The sequence below is a fragment of the Schistosoma haematobium genome, chromosome 7 (genome assembly GCF_000699445.3).
Source record: "Schistosoma haematobium chromosome 7, whole genome shotgun sequence".
NCBI classification, from domain to species: domain Eukaryota; kingdom Metazoa; phylum Platyhelminthes; class Trematoda; order Strigeidida; family Schistosomatidae; genus Schistosoma; species Schistosoma haematobium.
The window spans coordinates 17,573,544-17,591,181 of record NC_067202.1 but is presented as its reverse complement, the minus strand read 5'-3'; the positions used below and the strand labels follow the sequence as shown (position 1 = coordinate 17,591,181).

Below are 17,638 nucleotides of genomic sequence, written 5' to 3'. Positions count from 1 at the left end.
TCCCGTCATCTTACTCGTTACCAATCATTTAACCTGTTTAATTATCCTTGAAACAATTATCTTCTATTAGCACTTACATTTTCACGTGGTTGTTATCGCATTATAACTAACCAAACTCCTGCCTTGTGATGTGATAGCTGCTAGCATCCAGAAACCCTATTTCCTTGAAACAAACGCACTCACCCGAGTTGCAAGATAAACAATATCACAAATAACTAACACATTAGCCAGGATTGGGGAAATCGACTGGCTAAATTACCAACCACTGAAGATTACCAAGTAGTTGAAACAGGATCGAAGCAAGAAGAGGCGAGAGCAAAGAAATCAATCGGTTTATACAGTCTCTGAAAAAGATTTTTGAGAATGGATATCAATGTACTGTCTGAAATCACTGTGTAAGGCGATTAAAAACTCCGAAGCTATCTAGGAATGGAATCTAGAGTCCTTCTTATATCTTGGAAAAAACAAACTATTTAATGAAGTAAGGGCTACAAGTTATCTATGAGGTACAACTATCAGAAAAATGCTACGAATACCCTTCACACTGAATAATAAGGTAGCCTGTGGACCTATCCCGATTAAGAAAACTGTGTGTTGTGAGGGAGGTGCACATATGAATCACATCACTACCACATAGAGCATCAAATCTTTTATTGAACAGTGGATGAAACTTATCAAGAGAAGGTTTACTGTCTTGAAATCTGCCAATCTAAGTTCCACAGAAAACCATTACACTTGAACTGTTATTTTGTAATAACCCTTCGGTTTTTAGAATTTTCAAACACAGCCCACCTACATTACTGTGGTGTCAGTAGGTGAAGAATGAAAAATCCTTGATGATGAAGGGTACAGGATGAGTTGTTCTAATGGAGGTGCCACTAACCAGCCAGCAAATCAAATAACTTCATTGAATTCTTTGAAGTAGTGAGGATTAATTGTAATATCTGATTTCTATGCTCATTTCAAATGATGTTATATCAGTTGTTCATTTAAATTGCCAATTATCGATTGTGATAACCAATCACATCACAGTTGCCAGTGTTTCATTTTACATAAGCTTGCTTATTTTGTACCATATTTCTGTTTTACGTTTTGTTAAGAATGCTAGCTAGGTCAAATCCTTTAAGGTTTTGCACCACAGAAGAACGGTATTTAGTTGACTGTATTGTACAGTTTCAGCTCGTCGTTAGAAACAGCTACTTCACTATTTAAAATGTTGTGTTAACTTTACATCATTTAGTGTAACTGTTGCATTAAAAGTTGGTTTCAGCGCTGAAACTTAACACTGAAGGTTTGGATATTCGTCTTGCCCACTACTTTCGTTTTTTCAACCATTTTTTGCTGAAATCAGGTCGCTTCTTGAGACTAAAAGTGTATAGGTAAAACTTCATTGAACTATTATCCAAAATATCGGTGTCCAATCAGTGAAACCTGAATTCTATTACTTGCTGGGTACCTGGTCTTTAGAATGAACAGGGAAATCAGTAGTTTAAAACGAAGCGCGGTATATTTGAGGGACTTAGACTATTGTTTGAAAGTTCTTCTGTGTGTATGATTCAGAAGGCTCAAGGAAGGTTCAGTTACATAATTTGAGTCTATATGCTAGAACAGAAGTCATTAAATATAAGTCTAATTCAGACTCCTTCATACTCAGCCTCTCGATTAACAACTACGAGGTAGTGAAGGATCTCTTTTTGGAATCCTTGTATACTTTGTATATCAAGCGACTTTAAGATCACTTTATTTAACCTAGGTAGTGAAGATGAGGTAAGATTTACTGATCCGGAGCGTTGTAATAACTATTACTCTTATTTATCCTCAAATAACGGTCTGTTACATGAGGCATGCCAGTTTATAGACAAGATCGGATTTCTACAGAAGATGCAGTCCTCACTGTGGTGAATTACTTGATTAGTTTGATATTTTATAAGGTACATTGATTATTAAAGTATGGGGGACAATTCTCCTCACATTTGAATGGAAATAATATTATTAAGATCGGTATTGTCGATATGAAAGTCGGCGCGCTTTATACAAGATGCCTAATTAGAGGTCGAGCAGGCAGAGAATTTATGAACCTACATATTTCATGCCACTGAAGTAGGTCGTGAACATCTATTGTTGTCAAGACAGTTGAGCCCCATTCCCTGAACGTGAACGAAACACGAGACTTCAGATCTGTGTCAGATCTGAATCGAGTTGTAGATGAGCAAACGTCCTGCGATCTGCCTTGAGTCTGCGTACGTTTTCACCCCGCAACTGGGTATTCATGAGTTTGAGGTTAGGTATCAGCTTTGAAGCTGCTTAAGAGCCTATTTATTATCGCAAGTAGCTTTTGTGATCTTTTAGTTGGGAATACAGGCGAGCAAACAGCCAGACTTATGGATGTCACTTAGACGGGAACGTTTCACTTAGTTTCGACTTTTTACCATAGGATAAAAAATTTCTTCAATTGTCGGCGCTTTTTGTGGACATTCGGTCAACATTCGTTATTTCGTGGAAGGCAAACTTATTGCCCGAGTACCATTACTTTCAACAGTAGTGTTTACACCTTTCTTTTCTTGGATTTGCTTGCTTGAACCGTAAGTGTTAGAGTTAGTTTGTTAATTCTGAAGGAAAAGGAGGTCTGTGTTGCTAAACCAGATAGGCTCCTATCTAACTTGTGTCTCATTACATAGAGCTCGATCGGACATCTATCTTAAGTTCTTCAATATAGGCTTAAATATCAATATGACCTCTTTTTGAGTGTATCTTAACATGTGCCTGTGAGAATCAGGTACTTATGTAGTGGCACTGGACCATAACCACACAATCTTCAAAGCTGAACACAAGACTTCTCAGAAAACAGATATTCAATATTTAACGCGGAGAAATACCTAACAATGGAGAAGGCGCGAACAATGAGTTGAATGTACTGGAGTTGATCGGATGGCATGGCTCTGTCATGCAGGCGTGGTCCCTCTGAATGTTACCTTATATCTTCTATTCATATTAAATATATTGTTCCTTCTCTAGCCTAACCTTGTTCTACATCATGTATTGGTAATTGATACGGTACAGTGAGTTGGTGTAATCGATGGTGTGACTTCCACGTAAGATCTTATAGATTAGGCAGTTATATCATGACAAATCTACAATTTTGGGATTAGGTCTATTATTAGAGCAGTGCTAATATCATAGTAGACCATAATTCTACACTTACTCTCAACTGTATGCTATATAATATCATTATTCTGTTTACTCTTGACTACTGAATTCTGTCTCATTAATTTATTTGTGTAAATCATGTTTGATATTTTTACCTGGTACAAGTTATTGCCGAGGTTCTTTTGATTTTGTGATCCTTTCATTTTATGAAGTTTTTTAATCTCTGGATAATAGTAACGTTGATTTGCCTTCACTTATGACGGATTTTATAGTAGTTGATTTCACTCGCTTGTGTTTGTTGATGTCACCGATCACTCTGTTAGGTTGAACTACACTTCGCTTTGGTTATAAATGCCTATTTTTCATGACGAGGAACTAGCCATCATCATTCTTAATGTTTTGTTTGCTTATTATTTCACAGTTTTCGCTATTCGTCTGTGAGCAAATTGTGACCGCGTTTATTGCTTTATATGAAAATCTCTATCTTCTGACCAGTGACTAACTTTGGAGTCACTAATATTTTTTGTTACTGACACTTTTATGGTTCGGTCGTGCCAACTGACTGTACAGTTTGCTTCCCGAAACTATTCGGATATATGTGTAATTTGAATCTTTTTACTCGTTCTACATGAAACTGATGTCAGATATTTTACCGAACTTACTGTATTATGACTTTATTCGTCTGAGTGTGTCCCTAACCAGACGTTTGAATTGTATAGATTTGTGTCCCAGACATTGGATGTTTCCGAACTTTACAACGAGTCCACCTAAAAGGTACTAATCATAATGATTTATCCTTGAATAACAATATGCTACACCAAGTATGCCAGTTTACAAGCGGATTCTGATTGTTACAAATGTTACAGGGTTTGCTGTAATAAGTTACTTAGTAAGGTTGACAAGTCATAAGACCCACTGGTCATCGAAATAGTAAAATAAATTTTCGTGCTGTAGAATGCGAATGTTAGTAAGACTCTGACGTTCAGTATAAGAGTTGACGCTCTTTGTGGTGATTGCGTTGTGATGGGAAACTGGTAATCGAAAATGAGTGCAAGTAAAGTCCAGAGCTGTTTACAACAAGAAGTAACGCGGTAAATGCAAAACTAGTCAGTTGGAAGCGTCAAATCAAACGTATCACTTTATGCTTCTTGATAGTGATCTCAGATAAGTATCGGAGGTGTTAATGAAGGCGTAGGACAAAGTCATATGTTACGTATATGCTCTTCATGGTATATCACGAGTGTGCTGAAAAAGACGGGGGGAAATAGGAGGAAGGAAAGTAGAACAGACGACTTGCATAATCACCAAATTTGAGCCATTTGTGATGGAATATTTAAGATATGACTGCTTAAAAATATGACCTCTAGTTAAGTCAACACTCGGGCAAGTGCATTTCAACGGGATAAAAAAAACCAAAAGTGTAGAAACGAATCGACGCAAGAAAGAAAGCTGAAGATTTGATATTCTCTGTTTGTGACGATTTCTATGGCACTATTATTATAACTTTTACATAGTTATGAGTGGTTTCATATTTATCTGAAGTAAAATTTTTCGGTAGAAAGTGAAATTATTCAAAGTTTCAAACGCGAGTCAAAGAGGTGTTTAGCATGGGAAATTGACATCGATACCATTGGCTAGTTACATCCAACTAGACTAAAAGGAGCCGTACGTTTACAAAATGTTCTACGCTGAAGACTTGGATATATTGAGGCTATCTCAACAATATCATGTCTGTTGGTCAGCGACGCCACTCTCCTTTTTTTGGTGTTTGGTTCTTTTACATTTGTGGCATGTTTGAAAATTTATTCATTTATGTTTCACACCTTTATTGTAACACAGCATCTCTACTAGTTCCGTGTTTCGTGTAAATCAGACGGCTGAGGCTTATATATTATGGATTAGGTATCCATTTATTATATCACAATGTTGTGAAGTTAACTAATAATATTAATTTTAAGGTACTGGTCAGATGATATGTAGTTAAGCGTTGGTAAGAATAGATTTATGGTTAAAGAATATGAAAGTAAAATTGTTTGGGGTCATGAAATTTATGAGTAAGGCGGCAAATAAGCAAGAAAACAAAACAGCTGAATGCTAATAGGTTTGAAATATTAATTTTTTGTGCTGAGAGAACATAAAAAAGGAAGAAATCACAATTTAGGTTAGTGTGAACTTACTATGTTCAACCGTAGTCGAGCAGCATTTAATAGAAAAAGAAACTGAAAAGGGACATAGGACTTTGTAGAATTATGGTCTAGTTTGTTATTAGTACTGCTATAATGATAGACCTAAGTGTAAAAGTACAGATTTGTCATGATGTGAACATTTAATCTACAATGCCTTACGCGGAAGACACATCATTGTCTATTGTGACTCGTTGTACTGTAACAATTAGCAATATAATGTTTGGCGTTTACAAAAAACACATCTAGACTCGAGATAAAACAGTATATTTAATATGAATAAAAGAGATAAGTTAGGCAAGAATGACCACGCCTGCAAAGCTGAGCCATGCCATCGGATTCAGTGAATGAATTGCCCCCACCTCGATTGTTAGCTTTCTATCATGAAAGAATTATGTGGCTCTAAACATTGGTGAAACATCGAGTATGAATTTAAGGAGTAGGAGCATAAGAGGATGACTAATAATGAATAATGAAAGGAGGGAAACCATGTGTTTCATCATCCGGTCACACATATATGAATGAAAATGGGGTCCGTTATATTCACATTTGGTCTAGACAATAGGTGGTTCATAGAAAGTGCCTCAGGGTTGGGTAAAATTATGATAATAGTTGGTGAAGCCCTTTAGAATCTAAAAACAGGGTTATTAGTCCTTAGAACTCGGGGATAGTGTTACGGATGCAGATAGGTATTGGTAGCCTGTTGCACAATAAATTATACCACATTGCAAAAACTTTCTACGCACTGGTTTCCGGTGTTTCAAAGTTAGTAGCGTATACCCATTGCCACTGAGTCTATAGGACGGGATATTATTTCGTAGAAAGATATAGGATTGTTCCTTAGCCAGCGGCGCCATAAAGGTTCCAAGGGGAGGTCCGTTCATATGGCTGTGTAGTCAAGAACGAAGTAAAAACTTTCCCGAAATAGTTCGCCATAGCCTGCTTTGTTTCGGTTTTCCTCTGTCATTTGTGACATACTTCCTTCCGTAACTAGGTTGGGAATCCAATAATTATTTTTTGTTACGTAATTTATGGCTCTTTGGCTGCTTGACCAGGGTCTAAGTTTAGTTAGGAGGGATTCATCTATAACACATTCTGGACTGTAGTAAACAACAGTTAATTAAATGTCTTGTTCTGTACATTACAGTCAACAGTGCACCGGTTGGCACGTCCCTTAGTCGTATGCCACTGTTCCAACAGCCCGTATGGTCAAGGGGCTTCTCGTGTGCAGAATAACCCTTTTGTGCTGAAGGGCAAACCTCGTTTTATCGATAGAAGAAATCAGACTGTTGTTGAATAAATTTTTATTTCGATCATGGAACAGAACACTCAGGGCGTGGAGATATTTCTTTCAAACGCAAGAAGATTTTCCGCATTCACTATAAAATAGGATATATAATGCCTACACTGGATAAGGAGGTGTGTGAATACTTGGGCCATAATGTTTTGACATTCTAAGATGTTTGATGCCTAATCTTAACTATTTATTTGTTGCGATTCCACCACTCACATGGTCTAGTCTGTCATCCCTACAAAGTTAGAAACCGAGCAATTGAACTTCATTTTCATACAGTTCCGATGTTAACCCTGTTTCTGAGATGGCAGTGACATTTAGGGTTTTCTGTGTCCACCATAGTTTGGAGGCCAGCCATTTTACTTGGTAGGCTGCTGGCATTTGTATAGCACACATTTATTTTTGCCGAAAACGTTTCTGTACCGCTCAGAGTGGTCTCGGAATTGCTTTGCTCCAAACTTCTACGATGTGAAAACCCATAAATATAAGGTTCTTCCCTATTCCGGCGGTACTCATATATATTCCAGACCCACTCAATTTGCGTGAGTTTTCCAGTATTAGGTCTCATTCTTCAGCGGAAGTAAAAGTAACTTTTAAGATGCAATTTACTTGCGTACATTTGAAGTCCGCCTTCGTCTTGTTTCACAAAGCTGCCACCTTCTACCGTTTCTAGAAGTAGCTTGCTAACTGAGGACCTAATGTAGCTTAGATTGATTCCTCTCTTAACTTATGAAAGTTGACTGGCCTATTTGGCAAAAAATGTGCGGGTCTCATCTTTTTGCTTTAACTGTCCAAGTGCTAATGTAAGCCAATCATTGATCTTATTTTGTTTATTGATTCGACCTTCTTCACCGCGTTCCTTCCGGATATTCTGTTTTGTGCTTATATTAAAATCTGCATCTGAAACTGTCAACTCATCTATTTTAGATTTCTCTGTACTTTGCTTCTCCTTAGCATACTTTTTCCTTTATCTTGTAACCGTGCTCACATCCATGTATTTATCGTCTACTACGCTTTGAGAGTCCGTCATAATAGTTTTATTCAGACCTAAAGGCAGGCTCATATTGACACACCGTGCTTCCTCTAAACCTGACATTTGCTCATCTGCTGGTTGCTTATCTGAGAACATCATTCTTTCTGTAGTTAGTTGCCCGACCGCCTTGGCAACCGGAAAAGACCTCGTACAGCAGCATCCGTTGCGCAACCAAAATTACAGTGGCTTGAAACGTGTTTTATATGCAGCTGATGTGAATTTGGTGTACACGTCGTAGCTGTCACAATCCATTCCATCTTTGGTCGAAAAGTAACATGAAGGTCTATTACAACTAGGTTTTTCTGAGCCATTAGGTGAGCCATAGAGAGCACAACGCAAAAGTCTCTTTACGCGCGAAGAAAACAGATTTTTAGAGTTATAGTTTTCGAAGCTCTTAAAATGATAGACAATAAACACAAAAAGCTGGAACTTCTGTATTACTGTAGCGAAAACCCAACTTAAGTAAGTAAAGAAGGCCTTTACACCTTAGTGCATGATCAAAACTAAAGGATTTACTGTACGAGGAAAAATACCACTACCCTTTTGGTATAGCGCGCCCAGTTACAATATTTTTGACCATGTATGACCAACTAAGCAGCTTTTAAGTAAGAAGACAAAAGCTGGTTTAGCACTCATATTGAAAACCATATTCAAAATGTTACATATCAGATTCACTGGAAACTTGAAAATATTGAGGCCAAATGTGTTTAACTTGTAAAAATGCCACAAGTATTTGAAGTTTGACAGCAACTTAGCTAGTAACATCTTTTATAATCGGACCGTGCCAACGCAGTGAAATCGGAAGTCAGAAGCTAAGGCGCTTGATTATATATTCGATAGAACACCGATATGTTGAGAAGCGGATAACTTAAGCTGGCTAGTGGTTGTAGGAAACGTGAGGCACGGCGTACTCACTCATGGTCTGGTGCGGATGCATGACTGAGTTCCTTCAGCTAGGTCCATTAAAACTAATGCAGTCAGCATCAATTATCGAGGACTTGCAGAGCTACTGATTTTAAGGATCACTTACCTACCCACTAGTGGGGTAGTAGTGACCCTAAGAAGTGGCCAGTCAGAAGATTATTTATATACCGCTACACATTGAATAAAAAACATCTTAATCTGCTGATTAACATGAATACATGAATGCAACATAGACACTGGCCTATACTAGGTTGCAATTACTAACCAGTTAAAGTACCATCTGCACTCAAATACGATAGGACTTGACAATGTTGGTTTTTTGAGTATCTTATGATAAAATACCTCAGTAGTGACATAAAAGAGCTAATGATAGTTGGTACGAACAGTGAAATTGTTTCGTATGTAGACGTGATGTTTTTATCTTCCTTAAATTTTGGCTGTATCTTTGACACTAAGTATATACTAATTAAAAATCTTATTTTCAATGGTTAAGATCATGATCGTATACCGTTGTATACGAGGGATGTAAGGATCACAAGGTCGTCCACTTTGCTGAAGGTGGATAGAGTGTTTGACTTTATATGTATTTGGGTTTAGTATAATGGTTTGTCATGCTAGTTTTACTTCGAACTTAACTGTGTTCGCGTAAACTAGATAATTTATGACTAAGAAGCGTCTCTGTTTGCCCTAAAATCCCAAGCTGCCAATTCTGGGGAAAATTCGGCTCATTTTGGGGAAGCCGCTATAGTAAATTTTGGGGAAATGAGACTCAAACCCCAAACTTTCCCTGAAATTCCATTCTAACCTTGATCATGGTCAATTGATTTTGGGGATTTCCCCAAACGTCGGTGAAGGTCATTTGACTTCGGGAGTTTCCCCAAAGTTCCCCAAAATTGGAAACTCGGGATTGGAACTAACTGTGGTGATTAATTCACGAATCAACCAACAAAGGGGAAATAAAGGCGAACAAAGGGGAAAATGCGTTGAAAAATACAGAGGATATAAGAGGGAAACGCGCTAAAATGTCTGTTTTTCCCCTTGTCCGGGGGAAATAATGCGGATTTTCCCCTTTTCGTTGCTCTGTCTCTCAAATGTCGCTGGATCGTCTACTTTTCGCTTAAATATATGCTGAATTGTCTATTCGCCCAAATATACGCAGAATTCTCTACTTTTGCTTCGACGTTTAAAACGCCCCAAAGGTTTCCTATATTCGCCTTTATTCCCACAACACACCACACTGAAACTGCAACCCACGTGAAAAATAGTATATGTTTAAATAAGTTCATTGAAAAGAAAAAGCGTATTATTATAATACAATATTATGGCAGAAGCTTGAGCATCAATCGTTATGCATTTTAACTGTACTTGCCGATTCATTGTTATTTGAAAAGATCTACAAAAGAAGAAACAGGCGATGTATTATTAATAAGGTATGTATACTTAATTGCAAGTCCACTAAAAATCAAACAAACTTTCTAAACACTTGAATAAAGTTTACCATGAAAGTAAGAAAGTAAGCTCGTTTTCAAAAAAAATGTTTTTTAAAAAATAAGTTGAATATAAGAAATATTCCACGGATTATTTCTTCTAGCCACGCCTGTCCGGCTACTGAAAATCAAATTGATCTTCTTGTGAATTCTGGAGTATAAAAATTGAAGTTACGATATCTGAGTGACATGCTTTGGCACAGCTAGCTACTTGAAGCTTCACTTATGTTCGTTAACACTGTCGACTGTACCTACAGAGCAGTAGGGGAGTTATCACTTTAAATTATTACATGCCTGTCCTTGTTTCCTTCTATTACGCTTTATTAATTTGTCTCTGACAACGTGAAAATAACCTTGTGTCGCGATATCGTACAGTTCCGCAAGGTTTTTTTCGTTGACAGATGATGACAAAAAGCAATTGGTTAATGCACCTAAAGTTTAAATAATAGATATAGGTTACTTCGTATGCTCGTTTTGACGAAGTGCCAGGTAGCGTGAAATTACTGGCAACCTCAGGTGTCATGAGGTACGACAAAACATATCGCATTGAGGTTTTAGGATCATTATCCATTAACCTCGTTAACATGGCCATCTGTAATATGAACAAATTATAAAATTAATGTTTTTGACTTATAAATCTGTCCCTGGTTTCTTTCTGCTGCAAACCAGTGTCCAACATCTGCAGTTCCTCTTCAGATGACAAAGGGAACTGCTGACTTGATAGTCCGCAATCGAATTGATACGGATGTTCGGTCACTGAACTTCGATAGTAGCAGCTTCATATTTGCATTTAAGTCAGTAATAGCTGACGACATCTTCTGCAGCACTGTATGCAACCTATCAAATCTGAAAAGCTTCACTTGATCGTACAGGTAACTTACTCGGCCGCTAAAGCACTGCCTACACGCTTAGATTCTGATGTTGACGGTGATGTATCTAACTGTGTCGAACTACTTAATTAACATCTAAATAATAATGAAACGTACTTGGAAATCGGCGAGGTGACGCTGTCAAACAACCGAAATTTTGGATATTGTACGTGGCTATTTCCAGCCTGCATCTCGGCCACATCCATGTTTACTGAATTGTAAGGAAACCCTTCTTTACGCTTCAGTTCACTTCTACGAAATGTTGGCAAGTTAATTGTACTGACCTCTTGGGCTTCTCAGTGTTCATTGGCAAGGTTTTTTCTTCCATTGAACTGATTTTACGGTAAAGACCCAGTATTTGGAAGGAAACTGACATGTCCTTTGCAGATCATCTATAGTAAATTATAGTTTCTATATTTGTTACTCACCGAATTCGTGAATGGCTTACATTTCAGAACTGACCAATTGTCATCTGGTCGGCTGCAGATTTGCAGCTGGATGTCGACAAGCTCCGCTGGTTAAAGGCAAAGTTCTTTGCCAACAATCCACTGCTATCATGAGTTGTTCCGTGCTAGGTACGTCGACAATGACGTATTTTTTGTTAGCGGGCTAAGCATAACACAAGAGGTAATGAAATGGTTTATTATACATTCACATAAAATTATGGAACAATAACTAAATAATGGATACAATTAATGACTATACATTTGCAGTCAATGTCCTTAACCGCTTCCCATGTGTGTTCATGGCTAACTACGACGCACATAAATATTCCTATATTACTGGATGGGAAAGGATTTTCGAAGTAATTGCGTGGGTTAGTGAAAGACCTAAATTTTAGTAGTCCGTTCTCCCCTATATCAGTGACTAAACCAGGCTTTCCGTTTACTACTACAACATTATCAGGCTTAAATGAAGTTATTTTACTATTCTTAAACATGATTACTTGTTTATTTGAGTCCTCGTTAGCGGCTATTGGGGTAGTATTAGTTAAACTGCTAACTTGAAGCCTATTGCAGAAGGACATTTTCTCCGCATAACACTGAGCTGCTTGCTTTGCAACAGCATACCCGCTATGCACAGATTTTTTGTCTCATATAAGACTCGAATAGAAAGGCTGAAAAACTATCTAAAGGTCCATATGCATGAACACCGTCAGGAAGTTGCTGTAACAAATGAACAGACCCATAACACCATTCGTATTCTTTAAGAAAGTTCCCTAAATTCATTCTGACGGATTCTACAACGGTATTATGTAATTTAGGATGTGCAGGCAGATAAACGGATAACGCTAAACGCTTGAAATTAAGATACATAGGTTGTGGCAGTGTTTTCTGCAGAATAACTGGGCCTAATTATAGAAGGAACAACCTACGTTCCGAAGCTTTCCATACCGATACGACGTCTAGTATACGGAAAGCCTGATACTTTAGCGCGTTTTCCCTTTATTTCTCTTGTATTTTTCAATGCATTTTCCCTTTTGTTCGCCTTTATTTCCCCTTTGATGGTTGATTGGGGAATTTCTCTAGCACAAACGTTACCAGGTATGGATAATTACCGTGGGTCTTTATTGATACGTTTTTATAGACATGTACATGCATCATGCAGACAGCTAAAGTTTGCAACACAACAAATGTTGTGTGAGGTAAAACTGTCATTTTTGATGTCTATTTTGCTCTAAAGTCAGTACAAACAAACCACAGTGGGTTATGATCTTAAAATCATCGCTTGTTATTGTTTAAATCCCTGTGAATAGGAATAGGGGTCCGAAATGTTCCGCCATTAATGTAATTGTTGTCACTGCCTGTACGATATGTATGAAGACAGAATAAATTATGTATTTGGTGGTTGTATCTCAGAAATGCCGAGTAAAGTGCTGAGATCAACCAAAAAATGGTTAAATCATTCTCCTTTGCTTTTCACCATTATATCATCCTCTCAAGGTAAAATAAAAGACGTGATACCATGAAAGACTCATTTGAATGAAATAAACAACACTGGATGTGATATCGTGGTTTTTTTATATTTCACTGTGTACTGGTTTCTAGAAAAACCAAGTTCAAATTTACTATTGATCATTAAGGAACTCCTTCGTTCAATTAGATGGATAGCTTAAACTTCAGTCGAATATTGGCTCTCTAGTGACAATAGTTTTTTTATTGTAATAGTCTAACATAACTGTTGCTTCACTAACTAAACCACAATTGTTAGCATTTCATTGCTAACATATTTAATACCAGGCAAACAAAATTATCACAAATGCACACAAAAAATTAACATTATGTTAATCGTGTGCTAAAAAAGAAACCAAGAAACTAGTTTGGGTCAACATATTCATCAGAGTAAACTTTTTGAAGTGTAAATATACTAAAAAGGCCCCCAAATGCCCTGGTACGGCCGAGAGTGGGGAGAGTTCGCTCTCCTTCTCGAAATGCTCTCACATGGCCACGCGTATATAGCCTCTGCCAGGGAAGTCCTACTCATTGCCTTCTCATGGCGGGGGTGTTGTTTACGAAATTGAAAGGACGAAAAGCGAATGTCCGGCGTTTTAACCGGGTTGGTGGACATGGAGAGTCCATCTAGGGGGAGTTGGAAAACCCTGATTCGAAAGCAATGGTGCACATGGGCTCCAGTATCCTGAGGGAACGAATGGAATATGAACCAATCGTTGGTCACCGACTATCATGGGACTGCATCTCCTGATGTTGCTCCACTGCCTTGTGAATCAGACCTTCAAGTCGAAAGCTCCGGGTGTGGCCCCTCAAGAAAACTAAACAGAATTCTATTGAATCGATTTAAATATTAAAGTACCATTGGACTCATTAGCTGAGTGGATAACGCGATGGCGTTTGAACCGAATGGTACTAGGTTCGAGTCTCAGAGTGAACATCAACTCTGAGGTGCATGTACATCCAGCTGACGAATCCTAAATAGGACGAAGCGCGCGTCCTGGATTTCACTGCTAACCACTATTCATCTTTGCTTATAGTACCATTGTACGTTTAAAAAAGCAGACACGAACTTTTAATTTATGTATATACTAAGCACAATCAAATTTCTCTATAACTAAATTCATTTTAGAGTTATCTGTTTATGGTTCAAAGTTTGTATTTATAATACTCAAGAAGGTCTATTTAAAACAAACGTATTATTTACCTTGGTATCATGACTAATAAGGTAGGTTCTTGATTAATGTTAACTAGTTCAATGAGCTATTACCATTCGATTCTCGTCAAATAATATGTGAGTTAAAAGAATATAATATTCAATTGAAATTATTATTTTTACAATTAAATGGTTGTCTGTTCGTTTGGTTAGGTAATGAAGAGAGCAAATTGTCCGGTAAATCATAAATTCTCTTTATTGATATATCTTAATAATTATTCTCTATATAGGTTTATCTGTATGTTTGCCTTCACAAATATCAACATTTGATCAACATAGTGCTACAATCTATTCAGTAACTGGTGCTTCACGAAATCCATTTAGTGAATATGAAGAAAATTTATCATGTAAAATATCTAAACGTTTTCATTGTCCTGTATTTGTTAGTATTAGTTTACCGCATGAATTTGCTCCTTTATGGAATCATGTCAATGTAATCACACAAAGTACACTTGGTCAAAAAGCAGAACATTGTATATTTGAAAATCTTTCCACTATTGTACTTTCATGATCACTTATGTTCTTTGGCCATGTATATCTATGATAAGTTATGTATGTATTCATTTGTATTTACTGTTCATATGTTGCATTTTGAATTTTATACTCTGTGTTATACGATAATAAGATTAGATTGGCACTGTTTAGTTGCTTAGTTCGGCTTTCAATCAGTTGGTCAAAGGTTCGAGACTCACTGTGCTATGATTTAAGCATCAGTCAGATGTAGAAACTGGAACGTAGCTACATTAGTCCATACTTTTACATCATATCGCTTCACAGTGGGATGTAATTGTTACGTTGAATACCGAAGTAGTATTAAAAAGTGACTACGCATTAAAAAATATGATTTTCAAGTAAAGAGTTAATTTGTAGAGTGAAACGCATCAAGTAACTTTCAAACTGTAGACCTACGGTTACATAGAGAATAAATTGATGTATGACATTCCGACTGGTTCTGAACTATGTCACTTAATATCTCCAACCATTCGTCATGTTAATCTCGTAAACGTTAATCTCCATCTACCAAGTTGCCTCATACCAACAGTTGATGGCTCCATAGACTGATTACACGTTTTGGCATGACCACTCCTAGCTTTCTTCCAATCTATACTACCTCAGATAACATTGTACGTCAAGGTAGCTGGTGACGAAGCATACTTGAGACGTCGGAACCGTCTCAGTCAATAAAGACTCACATTTTCATCAACCAGTTTTCTATCTGTGTCTGACACCCTGGATATAACCTAAACACCATTCACTCAGGTGTCCTAAAATATGCGAGTAATGCTCCGGCGACATGTACAGTCAAATACTTGTAGCCTACGAATGTCTACTACTTTTAAAGGGTAGTTTTCATAGGAACAGACTAAAATAGTTAACTTCTGCACAATGTACTTACCTCTTCATTGAAAAATGTACATCTTGGCTACGCCTCAGGTGACACAAGTCGTCAAAAGCTAACATAATTTTTTCTAACCTATTCCGGGATGTTGTCGGGACTCAGTTCACTACAGCTGATCAGACTCTGGAGATAAGTGAGGTGATTGATACACTCAATTGCTCTGACCTGGGCATCAAATTACTATCTCTGCCCCTCAGACACATGCAATAAATATGATTGAAAGCCATATATGCGAAATCGATACACAGTAACTGGTTAACATTAGTTTATTTATTAAGTATTTACAGATCTACAAAGTATGGGGCTCGGTTAAATGCATGTTGAAGCAGGAATTCAGCCTTCAATATAAAAAACATCTGTAATTCTTTTTATTACATTTAATTTTGGCTATCCTACGTTCATTTTGATTTTTGTAGAGTTTTAGGGTTTGTTTAATTAGGTTGAGCAAAATTTTCGGGTTTAAGTAAGGTTATGAATAGTTACATGGAGTTCTGACACATGCATAAAGGTTAAACATGCACATCATTGTATATCGGCTTTAAATGCCCCTTATCTTACTCCGATTAGGTCGTATGTATGATTGTTATTGGGCTATACATGTCCAAATATATACCCTGGCTATCCTGGTATATAATTATCGACTTAATCCGCGTTAATGAATAACGGAATTAAAATAAGTCAAATACGAGAAAGGATTTCGAATACGTGTATTTTGTACAATCTTTAATTCAAACAAACGAGCGAAGGAACGAAGCGAAATAAAATGATGCGCGGTGGAGAAGACATGTGAGCCAACTCGATTTAACCAAGTGTTAATCAATATTTATAGTCAAAGAAAAAATAAGCTACAGATATGTGATGAGTAGGATAAGATGTACACACACACATACGCTCATATATAAAGTCACAGTTGATAAGTGGATGATTTTATATCAGAACGGGTTTTTGTGGATATTATAGTAATTTCAATGATTGAGTTCATGAGTCGATTGAAGCTAGACCACCATTGAAAACCTGTAAGCATTGGACGGCCGCTTCGTCCTATTGTGAGACTTTAGCAGTACATACCAACGATCCCTCTCACGAGATCCGAACCTAGAACCTGTCGATCGCGAACGCTGAACCAAAGTCAAAACGTAACTCAAGAAGAATGGGTAAATTGGCCTGTCCAGAAGGTAGAATAAGTTATATGGGTTTAACATAGTAACTGGCACTACACAGCTAAATAGTCTAGTGATTAGGCGTTTTTGAGCGAGACCGAAGATCTTGTGTTCGATCCCCGACTGTGGGGTCTTGAACATGTCCGACTAACATTATTTTCACTGGTTTTTCAGTTAAAATTCCTATCATGTTTACACAACTATCAACATATATATGTATAAGCTGAATGAATTTATCTCTTAGATAATAAACTCTTTTAAAGTCTTTTAAGATAATAAACTGTTTAAATTCACACATCTGTTACCTCTATAAATTCTTTATGATCGTTTTACATACCACAGATTATTTCTCTTTTAGTTTATGTTAACCTGTACAACAACAATTCCTTAAATTTCTCCTAATGATTTGAAAAAATAAAGAAACTTCCTTCCTTTCAAGAATCCAGTTAATGAAGTTAGCCATGTTAATTATCATATTTGGAATAAGAATAGAATATTTCAAATTAATTTGAAAGATTCCTAGAAACAAAGTTGGTTTCTTTATATTTAAAAAGCAGTTAGTTATATAATATGTCCTTATGGGCCAGGGTAATTTTACATTGGTTTTCAGGAGATTCAGACTTTCACATGATAATCTGAGCAGTACATCTCAATCCCGGGATTGAGTCAGACACCACTTAGGCTTAAAATTTATAGCCCAAATAATATGGCTCAATCCCGTTTCCAAGAGAACCAGACACCATCTAGGCTTATTAAACTTTATAACCCAAGCAGTACAACTCAATCCCGCTTCATAGGAGAACCGGACACTATATAAGCTTTAACGCTACAATCTGAATAGTACAGCTTAATCCTGTGACGCAATCACACAGTTAACAAGCACCCCGGTGAACCAATATTCGAAAAGTACATGTTTTAATTAATATGTTATCAGGATAGAATCTTGAGAATTAGATACTTCGTACAAGTTCATATTG

General features: G+C 37.0%; 1 protein-coding gene across 5 annotated transcripts in view; it reads left to right on the top strand.

Annotated features, from left to right (window-relative positions):
- Nucleotides 1-9,100: 9,100 nt before the first annotated feature.
- The window catches only part of CNN3_3 (Calponin-3), a 41,513-nt gene continuing 32,975 nt past the window's right edge, over nucleotides 9,101-17,638 (top strand). Inside the window, exons 1-5 of one of the 5 annotated variants that reach the window (XM_051218135.1) lie at nucleotides 9,101-9,185; nucleotides 14,019-14,114; nucleotides 14,150-14,180; nucleotides 14,256-14,279; nucleotides 14,333-14,746. In XM_051218135.1, the coding sequence (XP_051064575.1) occupies nucleotides 14,103-14,114; nucleotides 14,150-14,180; nucleotides 14,256-14,279; nucleotides 14,333-14,613 (348 nt within the window). In that variant the 5' untranslated portion in view covers nucleotides 9,101-9,185; nucleotides 14,019-14,102 and the 3' untranslated portion in view covers nucleotides 14,614-14,746. Of the gene's footprint in view, nucleotides 14,280-14,332; nucleotides 14,747-17,638 lie in introns of those variants that run through there. The other 4 variants (XM_051218136.1, XM_051218133.1, XM_051218134.1 and 1 more) reach the window with 4 other exon arrangements.